This window comes from Mangifera indica, chromosome 13, assembly GCF_011075055.1.
Source record: "Mangifera indica cultivar Alphonso chromosome 13, CATAS_Mindica_2.1, whole genome shotgun sequence".
Lineage (NCBI taxonomy): Eukaryota > Viridiplantae > Streptophyta > Magnoliopsida > Sapindales > Anacardiaceae > Mangifera > Mangifera indica.
In genome coordinates, this window is record NC_058149.1 from 3461132 (window position 1) to 3476886 (window position 15755).

Sequence of the window (15755 nt, forward strand, 5' to 3'; positions counted from 1 at the left end):
TTATGTATGAATTCAAATGTGAGATGTTCAAGGATTTTGTTGGAAGACGCGCCTCCACCTACGCTAGAGGTTGGCCAAGGATTAACTAAATTATGAACTCAAGTTTGTCTGGGTGCCACGAACCTACCTAAACGGCTAAACCCTAATTAGATTGAAACTTTCATAAAATATATAATACCCACAAAATCTATAATACTTATCAAATCTAATGCTGTCAATCTGTTTACTGATGCAACGGTGACCGAGATGCTGACGTGGCAAGAAGATAAAGCTTATGTACAATTCAATGATCAAAATATATCACTAAAGATAAATATTCGGCTATTGATTGCGACGGCTGAAATAAAATTTGTATATAACACAAGATATCTCATAAAATAAAAAATAAAAAAAACTCAAGAAACATATTTCATGATTAATTTCCTTTAGTGCTTTTGTAAAACACCTTTCCATGGAGGAGGAGAAGCAAATAAGCTTTAAGGAGATTATTCTGAAGTACCCTGACGGGCAAAACCCTTGTGGGCAAAATCCTAATGCTGGTGAAAATAGAATGGGGACTAATAATTATGGTGGTGGCTCTGTGGTGCCTTATAATATGCATAGTGAGCTCTATCCGATGCATGAGAATGCTTATTTCGATTTCTTTCCGCCGGGTTATCGTTTCAAGCCTAGCGACGAAGAACTTGTTGTACATTACTTGAGGAAGAAGATACTGAATGAGAGTTTGCCGCCCAATCGGATCGAGGAGGTTGAGCTTTATAAGAGAAATCCTCAGGACCTTGCAGGTAAGAAAGAGAGTTCTTTACTTTCTTGGTTTTTATTTTTTATTATTTTATTGTTTATGAAGTGAGAGTGATTCATCAATTCTTGAAATGAAAGTTCTCAGTTCTTGAGTTTTTCAAGTGTTTAAGGAAGCGCTTTAGTTCTTGAGATTCTTCTATTGAAGGAAGTGCCATTAATTCTTTGGTTAAAGTTTGCATCATTGACATTTATTATGTTTTGTTTTAAACCAAAAAAGAATAGTTCTTTTCTTTGTATACATGAAATTTTTATGGAGTAATACGTGGTCAAACTTATTTTTTTTCGTTTCAGTAATTTAGAGCATTAACATAAAGATTAATAGATTTACGAATAGGGAAGAAGAGGGGTTTTTCTTTGATTGATGTATTTCTGTTTATTAATGTTCAGAGAATTATACTTCCAATGGAGACAACGAGTGGTATTTCTTTACCCCGAGAGATAGAAAGTACAAGAATGGGCAGAGGCCTAATCGATCTGCTGGTGATGGATACTGGAAGGCTACTGGAGCTGATAGACCTGTCAATCACAAGGGAGTTAAAGTAGGATCCAGGAAGGTTTTAGTCTTCTACAAGGGAAAGCCTCCCAACGGTGACAAAACTTACTGGATTATGCATGAATTTACAGTGGCCAATCTTCCTAGGAGAAAAAAGTCTCCAGTTGAAAATGATATGCGCGTATATTAGAAAATTCACTCTTTTCTTTCTCTAGAATTCAATTCCAAACTTAAACTGTCTTGCATTGTTAACTTTGACTTCATGTACTTCATGTTTCCTGCAGCTGGATGACTGGGTGTTATGTAGGCTATATAAGAATTCCAAAAGTCCAGGCCGTGCAAGAGACAGTCAAGTCCCGGATCAAGAGACTGAAAATGAAGTTCCTCCTCTGATTCAGGACCGTGAGAAAGAGCCAAAAGTAGAGGAATCCAATATGCTGCCTCAAGAAAATTTCCTTGCGCCCTTTGAACAAATGTATAGTTCTTACAACCAGGCAAATCCAACGGGGTTGTATTATTATGACAATTCTCCATTTCTTCATGGCTGTCAAAGTGGCTTGAGTGATGGCTCTGAACCTTTATACACTCAGCCTTGGCATAATCCGACGATTCACCATATGTCTGGTTATCATCAAAATCCAATGTTGCCTCCAGAACTATTTTCTTCTGCGGATAACATAACGCAGGAGCAGTTAAATGACTATCACTCAGGTGACTTTTCGAATGTTCTTCCATTCAGTGATTGTCCAGGGGCTTCCACCCGTCATTTTTTCGCCCAATGATGATAAGAAGCTCAAAACGCATCTCTAGTGTCCTCTGAGTGAATTCTTAGAAATTGTTTTTAAATGACAGTTTAGGATTCTCTTAGTTTGACAGTTTACAAATCGTCCTGTTTTGGTAGATACTATTTTTAGCCGAGTTTCAGGTTTATTCTTGTTTTGACAATTCACTAACGAGATTATTGATTAATATTGATTTTGCAGACTTGATATACATATATTCTTATGTGTTGACTTAAACAGTAGATCAAGTAAAATAAAAATTAATTGAAGTGGCAATAATGGTTTAAATCAATCTGTCCAAGTTTAATACTTCTCATCATTCACTTGGGTGACGTATTAAATTTTGTCCAATTTCTAATGATTATTTGTTGCAAAATTGCTATTTTATCTAACTTAATGGGGGCAAAAGCTGCACCCAACTAGTCTTCTTTCTACTTCCAGCAACCGCTAATTTTTCTGGAAATACATATAAAATGCAGCCTTCCTTCCATGGAAATTCTGACACATCTTTCCAGATTCCTGAAGAAGAGAGGCTTAGACAATAGAATAAGCATAACCCCATTAGCTTGCTCCTCTGGCAAAAGCAGTGGGGGTGCACTAGAACATACTAGAACAAATTTTTCTATGTCCTGGTGGCATCTTATTGTTTGTCAGAGGATAAACCATAGGCTAGAAATAGCCAGAATTTGGGGTAGGTAGACACAACCTAGTAAGCCACTACGCTATTTCCTTGTAAAAAAATTTCTCCAGTTAGAATACAATTTCACTGGCTGAGATATGACAAAGATCTCCAATATGAAAATAATGAGCACAGGCACAATTGCTTTTGCTTTCCAGCAGTCCAGTTCTCACTTTGTTTCACCAACCAACTATATATTATAATATTCAGTGAACTAGCCCTATAAATTGCCTCGAAATCAAAATATTTCTAGTGTGTCAAACATATTCTTAACACTAAATCGAAGTAAATAAACAACGTTTGCTGAAGTCAATGGCTTGCTATTATTCTTCTTATCCATATGTTTCAGTGCCCATTTTGATGTTCTATCTTTTGGCTCCCAGCTCTTTTCTTGTTGCATTCGGTAATTTTTACCAGGATGTTGATGTCACTCGGGGAGATGGCCGTGCAAAGGTTCTGAACAATGGCGAGCTTCTCACTCTTTCTCTTGACAAAGCGTCTGGCTCCGGATTCCTATCCAAAAATGGGTATCTCTATGGAAAGATTGATATGCAGCTGAAGCTTGTTCCAAACAACTCTGCTGGCGCTGGCACTGTCACAGCATACTATGTAAGTTTTTTTTTCTAAATTTATTGTTCTTGTTGCAATTTAATCTTATAGTATGATGCTTATTTCTAATACATGCGGGCTTGAATTAAGCAGTTAAAATCACCAGGATCATCCTGGGATGAGATAGACTTTGAATTCCTGGGAAATTTGAGTGGTGATCCTTACATTCTTCACACCAATGTGTACACTCAAGGCAAAGGTGACAGAGAGCAGCAATTCTACCTCTGGTTTGATCCCACTGCTGATTTTCACTCCTATTCAATCCTCTGGAATCCAGGCCACATTGTGTAAGTTTTCCTGAGAACACTTCTAAAATTTGGTTGAAGTATTTGCATTAATTCTGTTATGTATTCGTTCTTTCAGCTTCTATGTTGATGGCAGACCAATCAGGGAGTTCAAGAACCTTGAATCAATGGGAGTTCCCTACCCGAAGAACCAGCCAATGAGAATGTATTGCAGTCTCTGGGATGCTGATGACTGGGCGACAAGAGGGGGATTGGTGAAGACAGACTGGTCACAGGCACCCTTTACAGCTTCCTTCAGGAACTTCAATGCCGAGAATGCTTGCGTCTGGGCTAATGGAGCGTCTTCTTGCAGTTCAAACTCCAGTGGGAATCCATGGTTCTCTCAGGAACTTGATTCTGCAAGTCAAAAGACGCTCAAATGGGTGCAGAAAAAATTCATGGTTTACAATTACTGCACTGACACCAGGCGGTTCCCTCTTGGCCTCCCTCAGGAATGCAAAGTTACAGCCAAGAAGTAGGACAACAACTTCTTTTTAAGCCATGCTATGCTTAATATTTGCTTCAGAAATTTACTTTGTTATCTTTTCATTTAAGCATCATTCTTACAAGTCTGATGTATTTAAATAATTATTTTAAGTAATAACCTGTTTGATTTGCATTAGCTTTAAAAGAATTTTTATGCATAAGGTCGCTTATGTATACGACAAAGTTTTGGGTCTATCTTCAAATCCGTATAAATTTATGTAAATCAAATTTGAAATTTTCAGTTTCTGTATTACTGTTCGGTATGTTGAAAATTTTGATTGTATCAATTAAATTTGATGTGGTGGATTTGGTTCCGAGGGCCACTACCAAAAAAAAAAAGGTTTTTAATAAGAGGAAAAGTAGTCATTTAAATTATATTTTCTATTGTTAAAGATCTTTAATAACAAAAAAAATCTCGTCACCGATTGTTGTTATAGTCTTCATTGTTAAAAGTATTTACGACAAAAAAAAAATCTCGTCATTAATATAAATAATAAGAGGTATAAGTCTCATCATTAAAAATAGTGATATCAATGATGAATATCTTCGTTGTATTTACTACCACTATACATAATATCAACAATGAAAATCTTTAATATTATAACAATATTTATCGGTCACTAAACATAATATCAATGATGAAGATTCTGATTGTCATAGCAATATTTATTATTCATTAAACATAATATTAATGATAAATATTCCTATTGTTTTAACAATATTTCCCCACCACTAAATATAATATCAATTATGAATATTTTTATCATTATAACAATATTGATAATAAAATTTTAGCTGTCAAAATATGAGCATTAACATTAATTTTGTATTAATTATAATTATCTCAAAGCCTCCATATGATTTACAATTATAAAAAATAAGAAAAAAATTATAAATTTCCTATTATGATAATCTTTCCTTATAATTAAAACTAAAAAGTTGTTACAAGTAATAAAAGAATTTATATATCACGTCTAAACAACTGTTTCATAATTCACTTGTATTTTCAAATACATACAAATTGTAAAGAGAGAGGATAACATTAAAATGTGCATAATATATATACACACACATTCAAACATATATTTTTTCTCACAAACTATTTATCAAACAAAGTAAAGGAAACCGAAATTGAATTTTATGGAGTAGTTCATTAACGATTTTAGATTAGCTGCAATAAGAAGGGAATCAAAATTGAATAGCAAATTCTAAAATATCAAGTACTACAAGAAAAACATTAAACTATCCAGGTAACTTCATAATGTCAAGAAACATACAAGGAAACAAATTATTATCAAATAGCTTGTCAGCAATTGTCATATAAATTAGCTAGCATAACTTACCTTAGCAATTAGAAAAAAGAACTTTTCATCGTAACAGTAATTGGCTGAAAAAAAAAAAAAACTTGAAGACTGAAAAGAATGCATGCCTTCTAGCACTAACTTCACCCTCAAAGACATAAAGCTTTTCACACATAGGTGTTAGCAAATTACGATATTTGAGAAATGAAAAAGACACATTACAAATTTTAGAACCACATGAGGAATTTCTCATAAGAATATTTAAAATGATACAAACAGATTTACCTGAGAGAAATGGTCGCACCCTTGCAGTAGCATTTGACCTTCGTGAAGATGTTATCTAAACAGTTCCCGCCTTACCAATTCAATCAATGTAAACAGTCATAATGACAAGGTTTTATGAGTCTAAGAAGTGAAAAAAAAGAATGACAAAAATATTAGTCAAAGAAAGAATTAGTGTTTGTTATAAGAGATGTCTCATTGCTTCTCTCCACTTGAAATAGATTTGCATAGTAACCAGTTCTTCATGTTTAAAGCTTCTCGTCTTTGAGGTTAAGCTGATATATGTATGATTCATACTTCTCTATGTATATTTGTTCTTTTGCGTTTTAGTAAATCTATGCCACTTACATATAGAATCCGATGGTTTGATCCAACAAAAATTCTCTCCCATGACATAGTTAATTATCAAAATCATTATCAAGTCAATATGTTCTTAATGAAGTTGGGTTGAGCTGTTTGTTTCTTCTCCCTCTTCGTGTAAGCTGCTACCTGTCTGGCTAGTGGCCCTTCTAGTGCCAACCCCTCCTGCTGGAGTCCCTTCTGGGCTCAGGTCCTTTCTTTGGGTGGTTTTGTTTCTTCTCTCCTCTCTTGTGCATTGCTCCTATTCTGTTTGTTTTTTCAAGGTTTTCAGAACCAAACCAGACTGGTCGATTTAATGGGGAACTAGCTCCAAGTTCGATCTGGTTTATGCAAAAATAGGGTTTGTTAATTGGCTCAGTCACGAACCAGTCAGAATTGGAAGAACTGGGTTTGACTCTTAAATTCCAAAAAAATAAAAAAAGCTTATTCATTCCACGAGTCTCATGTATAAGACTATTAATTGAATTATCATAAAGCCCTAGTTTCCTAATTCACAATTCCATTTAACAACACAACTTCATCTCATCTCCCAAGCACAACATTAGTAATTCATTCTTCATCTCTGGTCTCAGTTATTGCTCAACTCGTCGGTACATCTTCTTCTTCCTGATTTGTTTACTTAAATGAGTTTCAGTTTGAAATGGTGATGATCTCTGTTTCAATTTTTGTTTGCTCAAATTCATTGATGTTCTAGTTCTTGTTTACTCAAATGATGATCTTTGTTTGAAATGCGTTTTTGAGCCAAATACTCCCTAGGAAGCCATATAATGTTCTTCAATGTTGCATTTATTTATTTTGTGAAATTTTTTATGTGGTGATAAGTAGTAAGAGGAGCACATGGTATTAAACACCATAAAGTAGTGTAAAAGAGTTAAATAGAGTCTGAATAAATGACACCAAGTCTATTGTCTTGCTAGTTTGAGCTATTAGATTTTGTAACTGTTAAGCTTTTCTATGAGATCAGTTCCTAAATCTTTAAATAAGTATCAATATTGACCCTGTGAATAGCCAAATATCTCATCACCGGCTTTGAAATATAACTTAACATAATCCATATTAAGGACTTTATAAAGATCATCACATCTGGAAGAAAGTGAAAGCTAGCCATTAGCCTCAAACTACTTCTCTTTGAAATGACTTAATAGTTAATATCACTACATTGGATTTGTGTTTCTACTAAAAATTGCAGGAAGTTGTGAAGCTAGGATGGATAAACTAATGTCCTATGATTACAAATCTCGAAAATTAGAGGCACTAGGATTCTTAAAGTTCGTGTCAATTTAACCTTTTTGTAATCCTTTTAGGACTTCTTTTTTATGTTAATATTTAAGAGTTACACAGTAATTGATAGCATATGTTACATAGGAAAATTGAAGATGTTAGGAAAGAACTTACATTTACAATTTAACAATGAGTAGCCTTAGCAGCTTCAATAATTGCTTTACTGATAAGGTGAACTGTGTTTGCTTCAACACCAGCAGCTAACTTCAAAACCTCAATGTCTAACCAAGCATGACTAGAATATTTCCTATATCAAAGCATGCAGTATAACATTAGCTTAATGTTACATAGTATTCAATGACATAGAGTTGCTTTAAATGTTTTTACACAATCTAAATTCAAATGTATGTTTAGTTGTCTTTGGCATTGCCTGAAAGTTATGCATAAAAACTGCCTTGCTAATGTTCTTTTATTAAGTTATAAATGATAAATTTGTAATCTTTTTTTTTTTTTTGTAATTTTTTAGTGAAATGGAAAACATATTATCAAGGTCAACACATCTTTTGAAGCAAAATCTAGAGAGCAAGCATCTTTCGAACGCTCCATATGACAAAAAAAGGATATAACATGGAAGTATATTAGCGAGGGAACTAATTCTAATGGGAAGAAGATGTTAATATGTGAATTTTGTCAAAAACAAATAGCAAGTAGAGGTATTAATAGAATGAAACAACATCTAGCTGGAGAAAGAGGTAATGTTCATCTATGTAAAAAGGTTACCGAAGATATTTGATTTCAAATAAAAGAGTCATTACAAGAAAATATGGAAAAATCCAAAGAAAGAAGAGAATCATATAATGATCATGATGATAATCAAGAGATTCATGAGCTTCATTCTATAAGTTCCTCTAAAGGAAAAAGAAAAGCAAGTGCTAGAATTGACATATTTTTCAAAATGCTTGTGATCTTTCTTAATGCAGTGAATTTTTCTTTTTTATCATACGACAACAAGTAAGATAACAAATAAGGGTCATGGATATAAAGGTCTATCTTATCATGCTTTATGTGTAAATTTGTTGAAAGTTGCTAAACAACATGTAAAGTTAATTCTCCACTCTTATCAAAGCACTTGGGATGAACACAGGTTGTTGGATAGAGTCAAGACAAAGGTCTTTAATAAATTCTTAGTGTATTGTCCTAGAGGAATTACATTTGTCAAATTAGTTGATGCTTTTGAATATGAACGCGACAATTTTTGCAAAAAGTCAAAGATTATGAGTGGGTTGATGGATGTGACTGAAAAGCAAATTATATCTAACAAGTCAAAGTTGTTAACTAAAACTAGTTTATATCAAGATCATTTGAAAAGCGTTTCTCATTGATTAGTGTATACTAGCAACAAGAGTATTTGACCCAGTAAAAATAAAAATTTATCTATGCTTTAAAGTTTAATATTATCTATAATTTTATTTACTATATGTTTAGTGATCTGATCATTTAACTTATTTTTCAATGAAAGATAAATGATAGAGATTATTTGGTTATGATACTTCAAATCTACAAAAGTTAGCAATAAGGTTTCTTAGCCAAACAACTTTTTCTTTTAGATGTGAACGAAATTGGAGTGTATTTGAATGTATCCACATAAAGAAAAGAAACAAGCTAGAGTACTAAAGACTTAATGTTCTTGTCTATATTCATTACGATTTGCAATTGAAAAATAGGTATAAAAAAATTAAATTTCTTTTCTCATTGGTACGTGCTATCGTTGACACCCAAATTAAAATCCTAAATTCCTGCAACAAAAATGTAGTAAAGAAAAGTAGGGATCGTTCTCTCGAAGAGCTTTGATTAGTATGTCCTCACAAATAAATCGAAACAAGGAAATAAGAGGGAGTTTTGAATTGAATGTAAATTATATTTAAAAACTATAAATAAAAATTCAGTAAAATAATCTGAAAGTAAATAATCAATTAAACAAATCTTGGTCTATGGTCACATCTATCATTGGAACTATGATTGATCATCGAAACCAAAAATATCAAATTAATTATTCAAATATTCGTTGTGGTATTAAATTTATTTGTTCTTCCTTACGATTAGTTAACCGAAAACATGTATTCCAATTAACTCTTATTGATTAATAATTCAGATGTGATCTCGAATTTAATTAAATAATAGCATTACGAATTAGAAAGACCAATGAAGCAAGACAACACAAACGTACGACGTTGCATTTAATCCAATTGATTATTTTCCTAGGATTTACAGTTTCTGACACAACAAACGATAAACCTAGTTGCCATTTCGATTAGATGGATTGAACAATTACGATTCGACACCTAAACTAGTAGTAGATTATATTAATTGATAAACTAATTGCGCACCTTAGAAATCAACCAACACAATCATGAAAAATAATTTAGAAAGATAATCAATACTCGAATAATTAAAAAGATGCATTAAAGAACAAAAATAAATCTCACAATCATTGTAGTTCCATGGTTTCAGATCCATTCAACCAAGAGAAAATATTCAGCCACTGTAAACCATATTTAGCTCCCTAATCCTCCAATTATAATAGTGAATAATCCTTAGCAAAATAAAAATAAAAGTATATATATTTTCTCTCTACTAAAATCTGGAAAATAAAAGTCAATCCTAATCTCCTAATCCAACCAAGCAAAAGTGATACATATCTTTCCAAAAAGAAAGAAAAAGATATATATTTTAATATATATCCTTCCTCCAAAAATATCCTTCCTTATCTACCTCAATTAATCCTCTTTTGCAACTAGTAATTATCCCTTTTTCTAGGAAGCAAATCTTGATACTTTGTGGATCTTTGTAGTTGATTTGGACGTCCAGATTTAATTTATGAATTCTACTTTTGTCATTTCGCGTGCCCAACCCTAGTAAGCATCACGGAATTTGCAGATTAACAGGTCTGCTCTAATTTTTTATCTTTTTGGCCCAACTTACTCTAAAAATACTCAAAGCTTCCTAAATGCAAAAAGATAAGTAATTCCATTAGATTGAATTAAATTTCCACAAAACATAAGAGAATTAGAAATCAAAATAATAACAATTAATGGCGTTATCACTCATGTGATGTTGCATGTTCATATATTTTTATATATTTTATATTAAGTTTACTAATGAGAATAATATTTTTATATCAATTTATAGGCTTGTATTTTTCAAGAAGTCATATGATCCTATAGATTATGAATTAATTGATAAAACTAAGTTTTGGGTCGTGGGTGAAGAGGAAGAAGGAGAACTTGACTATGATGAGTTAGAAAATATGCTTGATGAAAATATTCAAAAGATATTAAAGATTCATGTTCTCATGGTCCTAAATGTTGGTTTAAAATCATAAGTTTCTTAAGTTCATGTGTATTTCAAATTTATGTTAAATTATAACTTTACTATATTTTTATAGGTGATGAAGATGATGAAATGGTGATATTTGATGAGCATGATAATGATAAATATTGGTTGGAGCCTCTACTATAGAGTGCAAATTGTTTGATTAAGATATTTGAAATTGTTTTGTTGTTTTGGTATTTTTGAGATTTTTGTCCCTTTTTCAATGAAGTGAAATTTATGATTCAAAGAAGCAAATACGCTTTGTTGTTATTAATAATTGTATAATTTTGTTTTTAATGAATTTCATATGGTTTATGTTTAAAATATGTGTTTGTTATGATAATATTATTTAAGAAATTCTTTATAACTTAATAATAGGTTGAACAGGCTAATTAAACTGATAGAGCCAGTCAAATCATAACCTAATAACACAATCGGTTTGATCACCAGTCTGGTTTTAAAAGCCTTGATTTTTTCTGGCTCGATTGCTACTTTCTTTCCTTTTTGGTAGTGTTTCTTTGAGTAAAAGGGTCCTCCTGTGGTGTTTCGATTATTCCTGTGAGGTGTTTTCTGGTGCCTTCTCTTAAAACATGATGGGTTGTAGTGATGGGTTTGAATTGGGGATTGTTCAAAGAGAACTTTCTGTGTTAGAAAGCTTATGAGATGGTGGCAGCTGATGCTCTTCTTGCATGTTGTGAAGTGCTTTTTGCTAGCTTTGTTTGGTTGGTGTTATGTGTAGAGTTGGAATTATGTGTTGACTTGGACGGTCGGATTTTTTTTTCTGATTTGGTTTTTTAGGAGAGTATTGGTTTTGGGCCTTCTGTTTGCTTGGTCTTGTTTCTAGTGTAGTCTGGAGGTGGGCCTTTTTTTTTTTGGGTCTATTAGGGGTTTGCGGTTTTCCGTTATTGGGCTATTCTGTTTTGTTGATATGAGAAGAGGTATTTAGTTTTAGGTGGCTACTTGTGTTGTTCTTGTTGCCGTTCTAGAGTTCTCATGCATAGATTCTACTACTTCTCTTTTCCTTTTCTTGGCTTTCTATGTTTCTTGGAATGGAATCGAAAGGTCTATTGCCTTCGTTAGATAGAAACCATGTTTATTTTAGTGTATTTGTCAAAACCAGTTGGAGAGCCCTTTTCTCTAGAAGTAGAACTGAGAGCTTTCTCAGCTATTTCGAACCCAAAAGAGACAAGTTAACTCAAGTGGTTATTGCTTCTCCTAGTGATGTTGCTGGCTTTAATGTTTGTAGAGGGAAAATTGGTTGGTGGGATATTTTGTGGAAGCCAAACTTCTACTCTCTTACATAAGTGATTTTCTAGAAGCTAACCAACAGAGATTTGGAAAGGTAGAACCCTTGGCCAATGGATAAGGCCACTTCTTGCTTAGGTTTGAAGATGACAGTGTGAAAGATGAAATTTTAGAAGATGGTTTATGGATAATTAAAGGCAAGTCTTTTGTGTTGAAAAAATGGACTGTGAATTTGAGCTTGGAATAACATTCCCTCACAAGAATTCCCTTTTGGGTAAAGCTGTATGGGTATTCCCTTGGAGTTATGGATTGTTAAAGGTTTAAGTTATATTGCAAGTGCTTTGGGAAAGCCCCTATACTGAGATAAAGTTATAAAGGATACTTTTAGAATTGATTTCGCTAGAGTTTGCATCGAATTTGACTTGGCAATGGAATTTTCAGATTATTTTGATCTCATAATGTCAAATGGAGGAACTTTGGTGGTGAATGAGGAATAAAAATGGAAGCAAAAATTTTGCAATTATTATAGCAAATCTAGGCACCTAAGTAGTGACTGTTTGAGTAATTTGGATAGGAAAAAAGTGGATAATGAAAATAGTGGTACCATTAGAAGGAAAAATTCTAACCCAAAATTGGATTCTTAAGCTTGGAAAGGGGTTGCTAAAAAAGGGCAAAACAACAATTTAAGAGGCTTGAAAAGCTCTCTAGATGATATAAAGAAAGGGGAAAATGAGAGAGTGATAAATGGTAGCTCAATACAGAAGACTGCTGGGAAAAATAATATGGAGAATTTGGAAAATAAAGGCAGGGAAAATAATAGTCCAGAGGCCAAAGAAGTCAAGGGCTACCATAAAGGCTTGATGCAAAACCAGGTGTTAGAGCAAGAAAATCTATCTCAGGATCACATTTCTCCTGATCTTGTACCTCTGAAAACTAAGAAAGGAAAGGGAAAAATCTTTTCTAAGGTTATAGTCGTGACTTCCTTGTTAAAAGTTATTGAAGAAAAACTCCCTCCTTTCATGACTATTGGAGATTGCGATAAAGATGCTGCCGAGTTAGATAATGAGGCTGAGGATGCCTCATCCCTAACAAATTTCCAGTTCGACAAACCTGATGGTGTTAATGAGAAGATGTTAATGGAAAGCAATAAAAGCAAGAAGAAGAAGAAGAAAATGAAGGCTTCAATTGGATCAAGTACCATATCTTTTCATTCGTTTTATCAAGTTTAGTCTTAGTTGTTGGAATATAAGGGGAATTAATTCTCCCCTAAAACAAAAAGACATTTCCAAATGGATTGTTGATTAAAAATTAGATGTTTTTGGTCTCTTAGAGACTAGAGTTAATAATGATAATATTGATAAAATTAAAAAGAAGTTTAGTGACGAATGGGATTTTTGTAATAATGTTTCCCATCATAATGGTAAGAGAATTTGGATTTGGTGGAATAAGGATAGAGTGACACTTAATGCAAAGAGAGTGTCTTCTCAATGCATGTTATGTGATGTTAAGATTGAAGGGTTACCATCTCGCTTCTTTTATGCCTTCAATGGTCCTTCTGAAGGGAAAACCTTTTGGAAGGAAATTTTGAAAGATGATATCTTCACTAAAGATGTGTTGTGGCTTGTTATGGGTGATTTCAATGTTATCCACTTTAAGACGAAGAAATGTGGTGGTACAAATTCTTATTTTGATGACCTCAATAACATATGCAATAAAGCTAACCTTAATGATCTTAATTTTGTAGGTAATCTCTTCACTTAGTTTAATAAAAGGGAAAAGAATAGAAAGATTTATTGTAAGCTTGTTAGAACCTTGTTAAATGAAGTATGGTTATGTGCTTTCCTAAATTCAGTGGCTTCTTTAGAGCCTAACTCTCTCTTGGATCATTACTCTTATATAGTTTTGGGTGGGGATGAGGAAAAAGGAAGAAGAGTTACCTTCAAAATTTTTCAACATGTGGGTAGAGCATGAAAACTTAATTCCTTTAGTGGAAAAAAGTTTGGAATTCTAATATTATGGGATATCCTATGTTTCATGTGGTTTCCAAACTCAAACTCCTAAAAGGTGAATTAAAGAAGCTTAATAATAAAGAGTTTTGGAATATTTCTAAAAGGGCAAGGAAGGCTAGAGAAGAGTTTTCGGTTACCTAAAGATCTTTTGGTAGTAACTCATTTAATAGTGAGTTAAACTCTATAGAGCATGCCTTGCTTGAAAAGTACATCAAGTTGAATCAAGTATAAGAGTCCTTAGCTATGCAAAAATCTAGAATTCAGTGGCTTAAGGAAGGTGATGGCAATACTAGTTTCTTTTTCAAATGCATTAATGGTAAAAGAAACATCAACCAAATTTCCAAGCTTTCTAGAATGGATGGTAACGAGGTGGATGACCAAAAATGTATTAAGAAGAAGCTTGTCAATTATTTTAGCAAATGTTTCAATGAAGAAGGGTAGCATGGTGGTTTAGATGGCATTGGTGAGGTGACTGGCAATAAAATTTTGTAGGAGTTTGCTAAGTTATTAAAGGAAGATGTCTCCAAGGATAAGATTAAGAAAACTTTCTTTAGCCTTCCCAATAATAAAGCCTTAAGTTTGGATGGTTTTGGGGCTTTGTTCTTTAAGAAAACTTGGAGCGTGGTTGGGGATGAAGTGGTGGAAGCTATAAAAGATTTGTTCTTATCGAGAGAGCTCTTTAAAGAAATAAATTATACTTTTAACGTCGTAGTCCCGAAATGTCCTAATTTCTTAACTTGCAATGACTTTAGACCTATCTCTTATTGCAATACTATTTACAAGTGCATTACAAAAAGTATGGCCAACAGAATCAAGAGAATGTTGCCTCTCATTGTTAGCCAAAATCAGACGACTTTCATTGGTGGTACGAATATTGATGACAATATTTTATTATGCCAAGACCTTCTTAATAATTATTATAAATCTATTGAAAATGGCACTCTTAAGATTAATATCAAGAAAGCCTATGATTCAGTGAGATAGGATTTTCCTTTAGCTTCTCTTAAAGCTATTAGTTTTCCTAGCTTGATGATTCATTAGATTGCCAAACGTATTTCTTTGCCTTGGTTTATTATCAATGTAAATAAGAACTTACTGGTTTCTTTGGGAGCTCCAAGGGCTTTAGGCAAGGGGAGTCCATTTCCCCTTATTTGTTTGTTATTGTTATAGAGTTATTATCTGGCCTCTTAAATAAAGCTTCCTTGGACTCTTCCCTCAATTTCCATAAGAATTGCAAGGCTTTGAAATTAACTTACATTTGCTTTGCAAATGACCTTATGCTCTTCTGTAAAATAGATGAAAAGTCTATTAATTGTCTCCTTAATGCCCTTGATGTCTTCAATAATTGGTCAAGCTTACTTGTTAATTATCTTAAGAGTGATTTCTATTACTCCAAAAAGAGAAGTAATAGCTTCAAGAATTATTTGAGGGAGAAAAAGCTTTGTTAAGGGAACTCTTTCTTTCAAGTACCTTGGAATTCCTTTTGGTTTTTCTTGCATCAATGGCAAGGATTGTTGGCCTCTTATTAATAGAATTTGTAGGAGAATCAATTCATGGAGAAATAAATTTCTCTCTTTTGCTAGTCATCTCACTTTTATAAAGTCAATTTTATTTAGTATTGAAGTCTATTGGTCCACTATGTTTATACTCCCTTCTAAAGTTCACTTGGAAATTGAGAGCATAGAGTCTTTTTTTGGTCAGGAATGGACTTTCTCTCGTCTAGGGCCAAGGTAGCTTGGGAAGATCTTTGTGTGCCTAAAAATGAGGGAGGCCTAAGGATGGTTCATACTGAGAGTGGAACCAAGTGGTGATAACTAGGCGCATATGAACA

General features: G+C 33.2%; 2 protein-coding genes across 2 annotated transcripts; both read left to right on the forward strand.

The window, feature by feature from the left end:
• Nucleotides 1–513: 513 nt before the first annotated feature.
• On the forward strand, nt 514–2076 carry LOC123194959 (NAC domain-containing protein 67-like). The gene is made up of 3 exons (XM_044608466.1): nt 514–785; nt 1189–1475; nt 1579–2076. Exons 1-3 carry the CDS (start codon nt 551–553, stop codon nt 2074–2076), a joined length of 1020 nt encoding a protein of 339 aa, XP_044464401.1. The 5' UTR covers nt 514–550.
• Nucleotides 2077–3029: 953 nt separating this feature from the next.
• LOC123194454 (probable xyloglucan endotransglucosylase/hydrolase protein 23) lies at nt 3030–4267 on the forward strand. Its single transcript, XM_044607650.1, has 3 exons — nt 3030–3364; nt 3458–3651; nt 3728–4267. Exons 1-3 carry the CDS (start codon nt 3068–3070, stop codon nt 4125–4127), a joined length of 891 nt encoding a protein of 296 aa, XP_044463585.1. The 5' UTR covers nt 3030–3067; the 3' UTR covers nt 4128–4267.
• The last annotated feature ends 11488 nt before the right edge of the window (nt 4268–15755 follow it).

Excerpts from the sequence above, each read along its gene's own strand:
- LOC123194959 (XM_044608466.1), top strand. The coding sequence starts at position 551 with ATGGGGACTAATAATTATGGTGGTGGCTCTGTGGTGCCTTATAATATG. Across the intron at positions 786-1,188 it reads AAATCCTCAGGACCTTGCAG|AGAATTATACTTCCAATGGA; the intron begins GTAAGAAAGAGA and ends ATTAATGTTCAG. Across the intron at positions 1,476-1,578 it reads CAGTTGAAAATGATATGCGC|CTGGATGACTGGGTGTTATG; the intron begins GTATATTAGAAA and ends TGTTTCCTGCAG.
- LOC123194454 (XM_044607650.1), top strand. The coding sequence starts at position 3,068 with ATGGCTTGCTATTATTCTTCTTATCCATATGTTTCAGTGCCCATTTTG. Across the intron at positions 3,365-3,457 it reads GCACTGTCACAGCATACTAT|TTAAAATCACCAGGATCATC; the intron begins GTAAGTTTTTTT and ends TGAATTAAGCAG. Across the intron at positions 3,652-3,727 it reads TGGAATCCAGGCCACATTGT|CTTCTATGTTGATGGCAGAC; the intron begins GTAAGTTTTCCT and ends TCGTTCTTTCAG.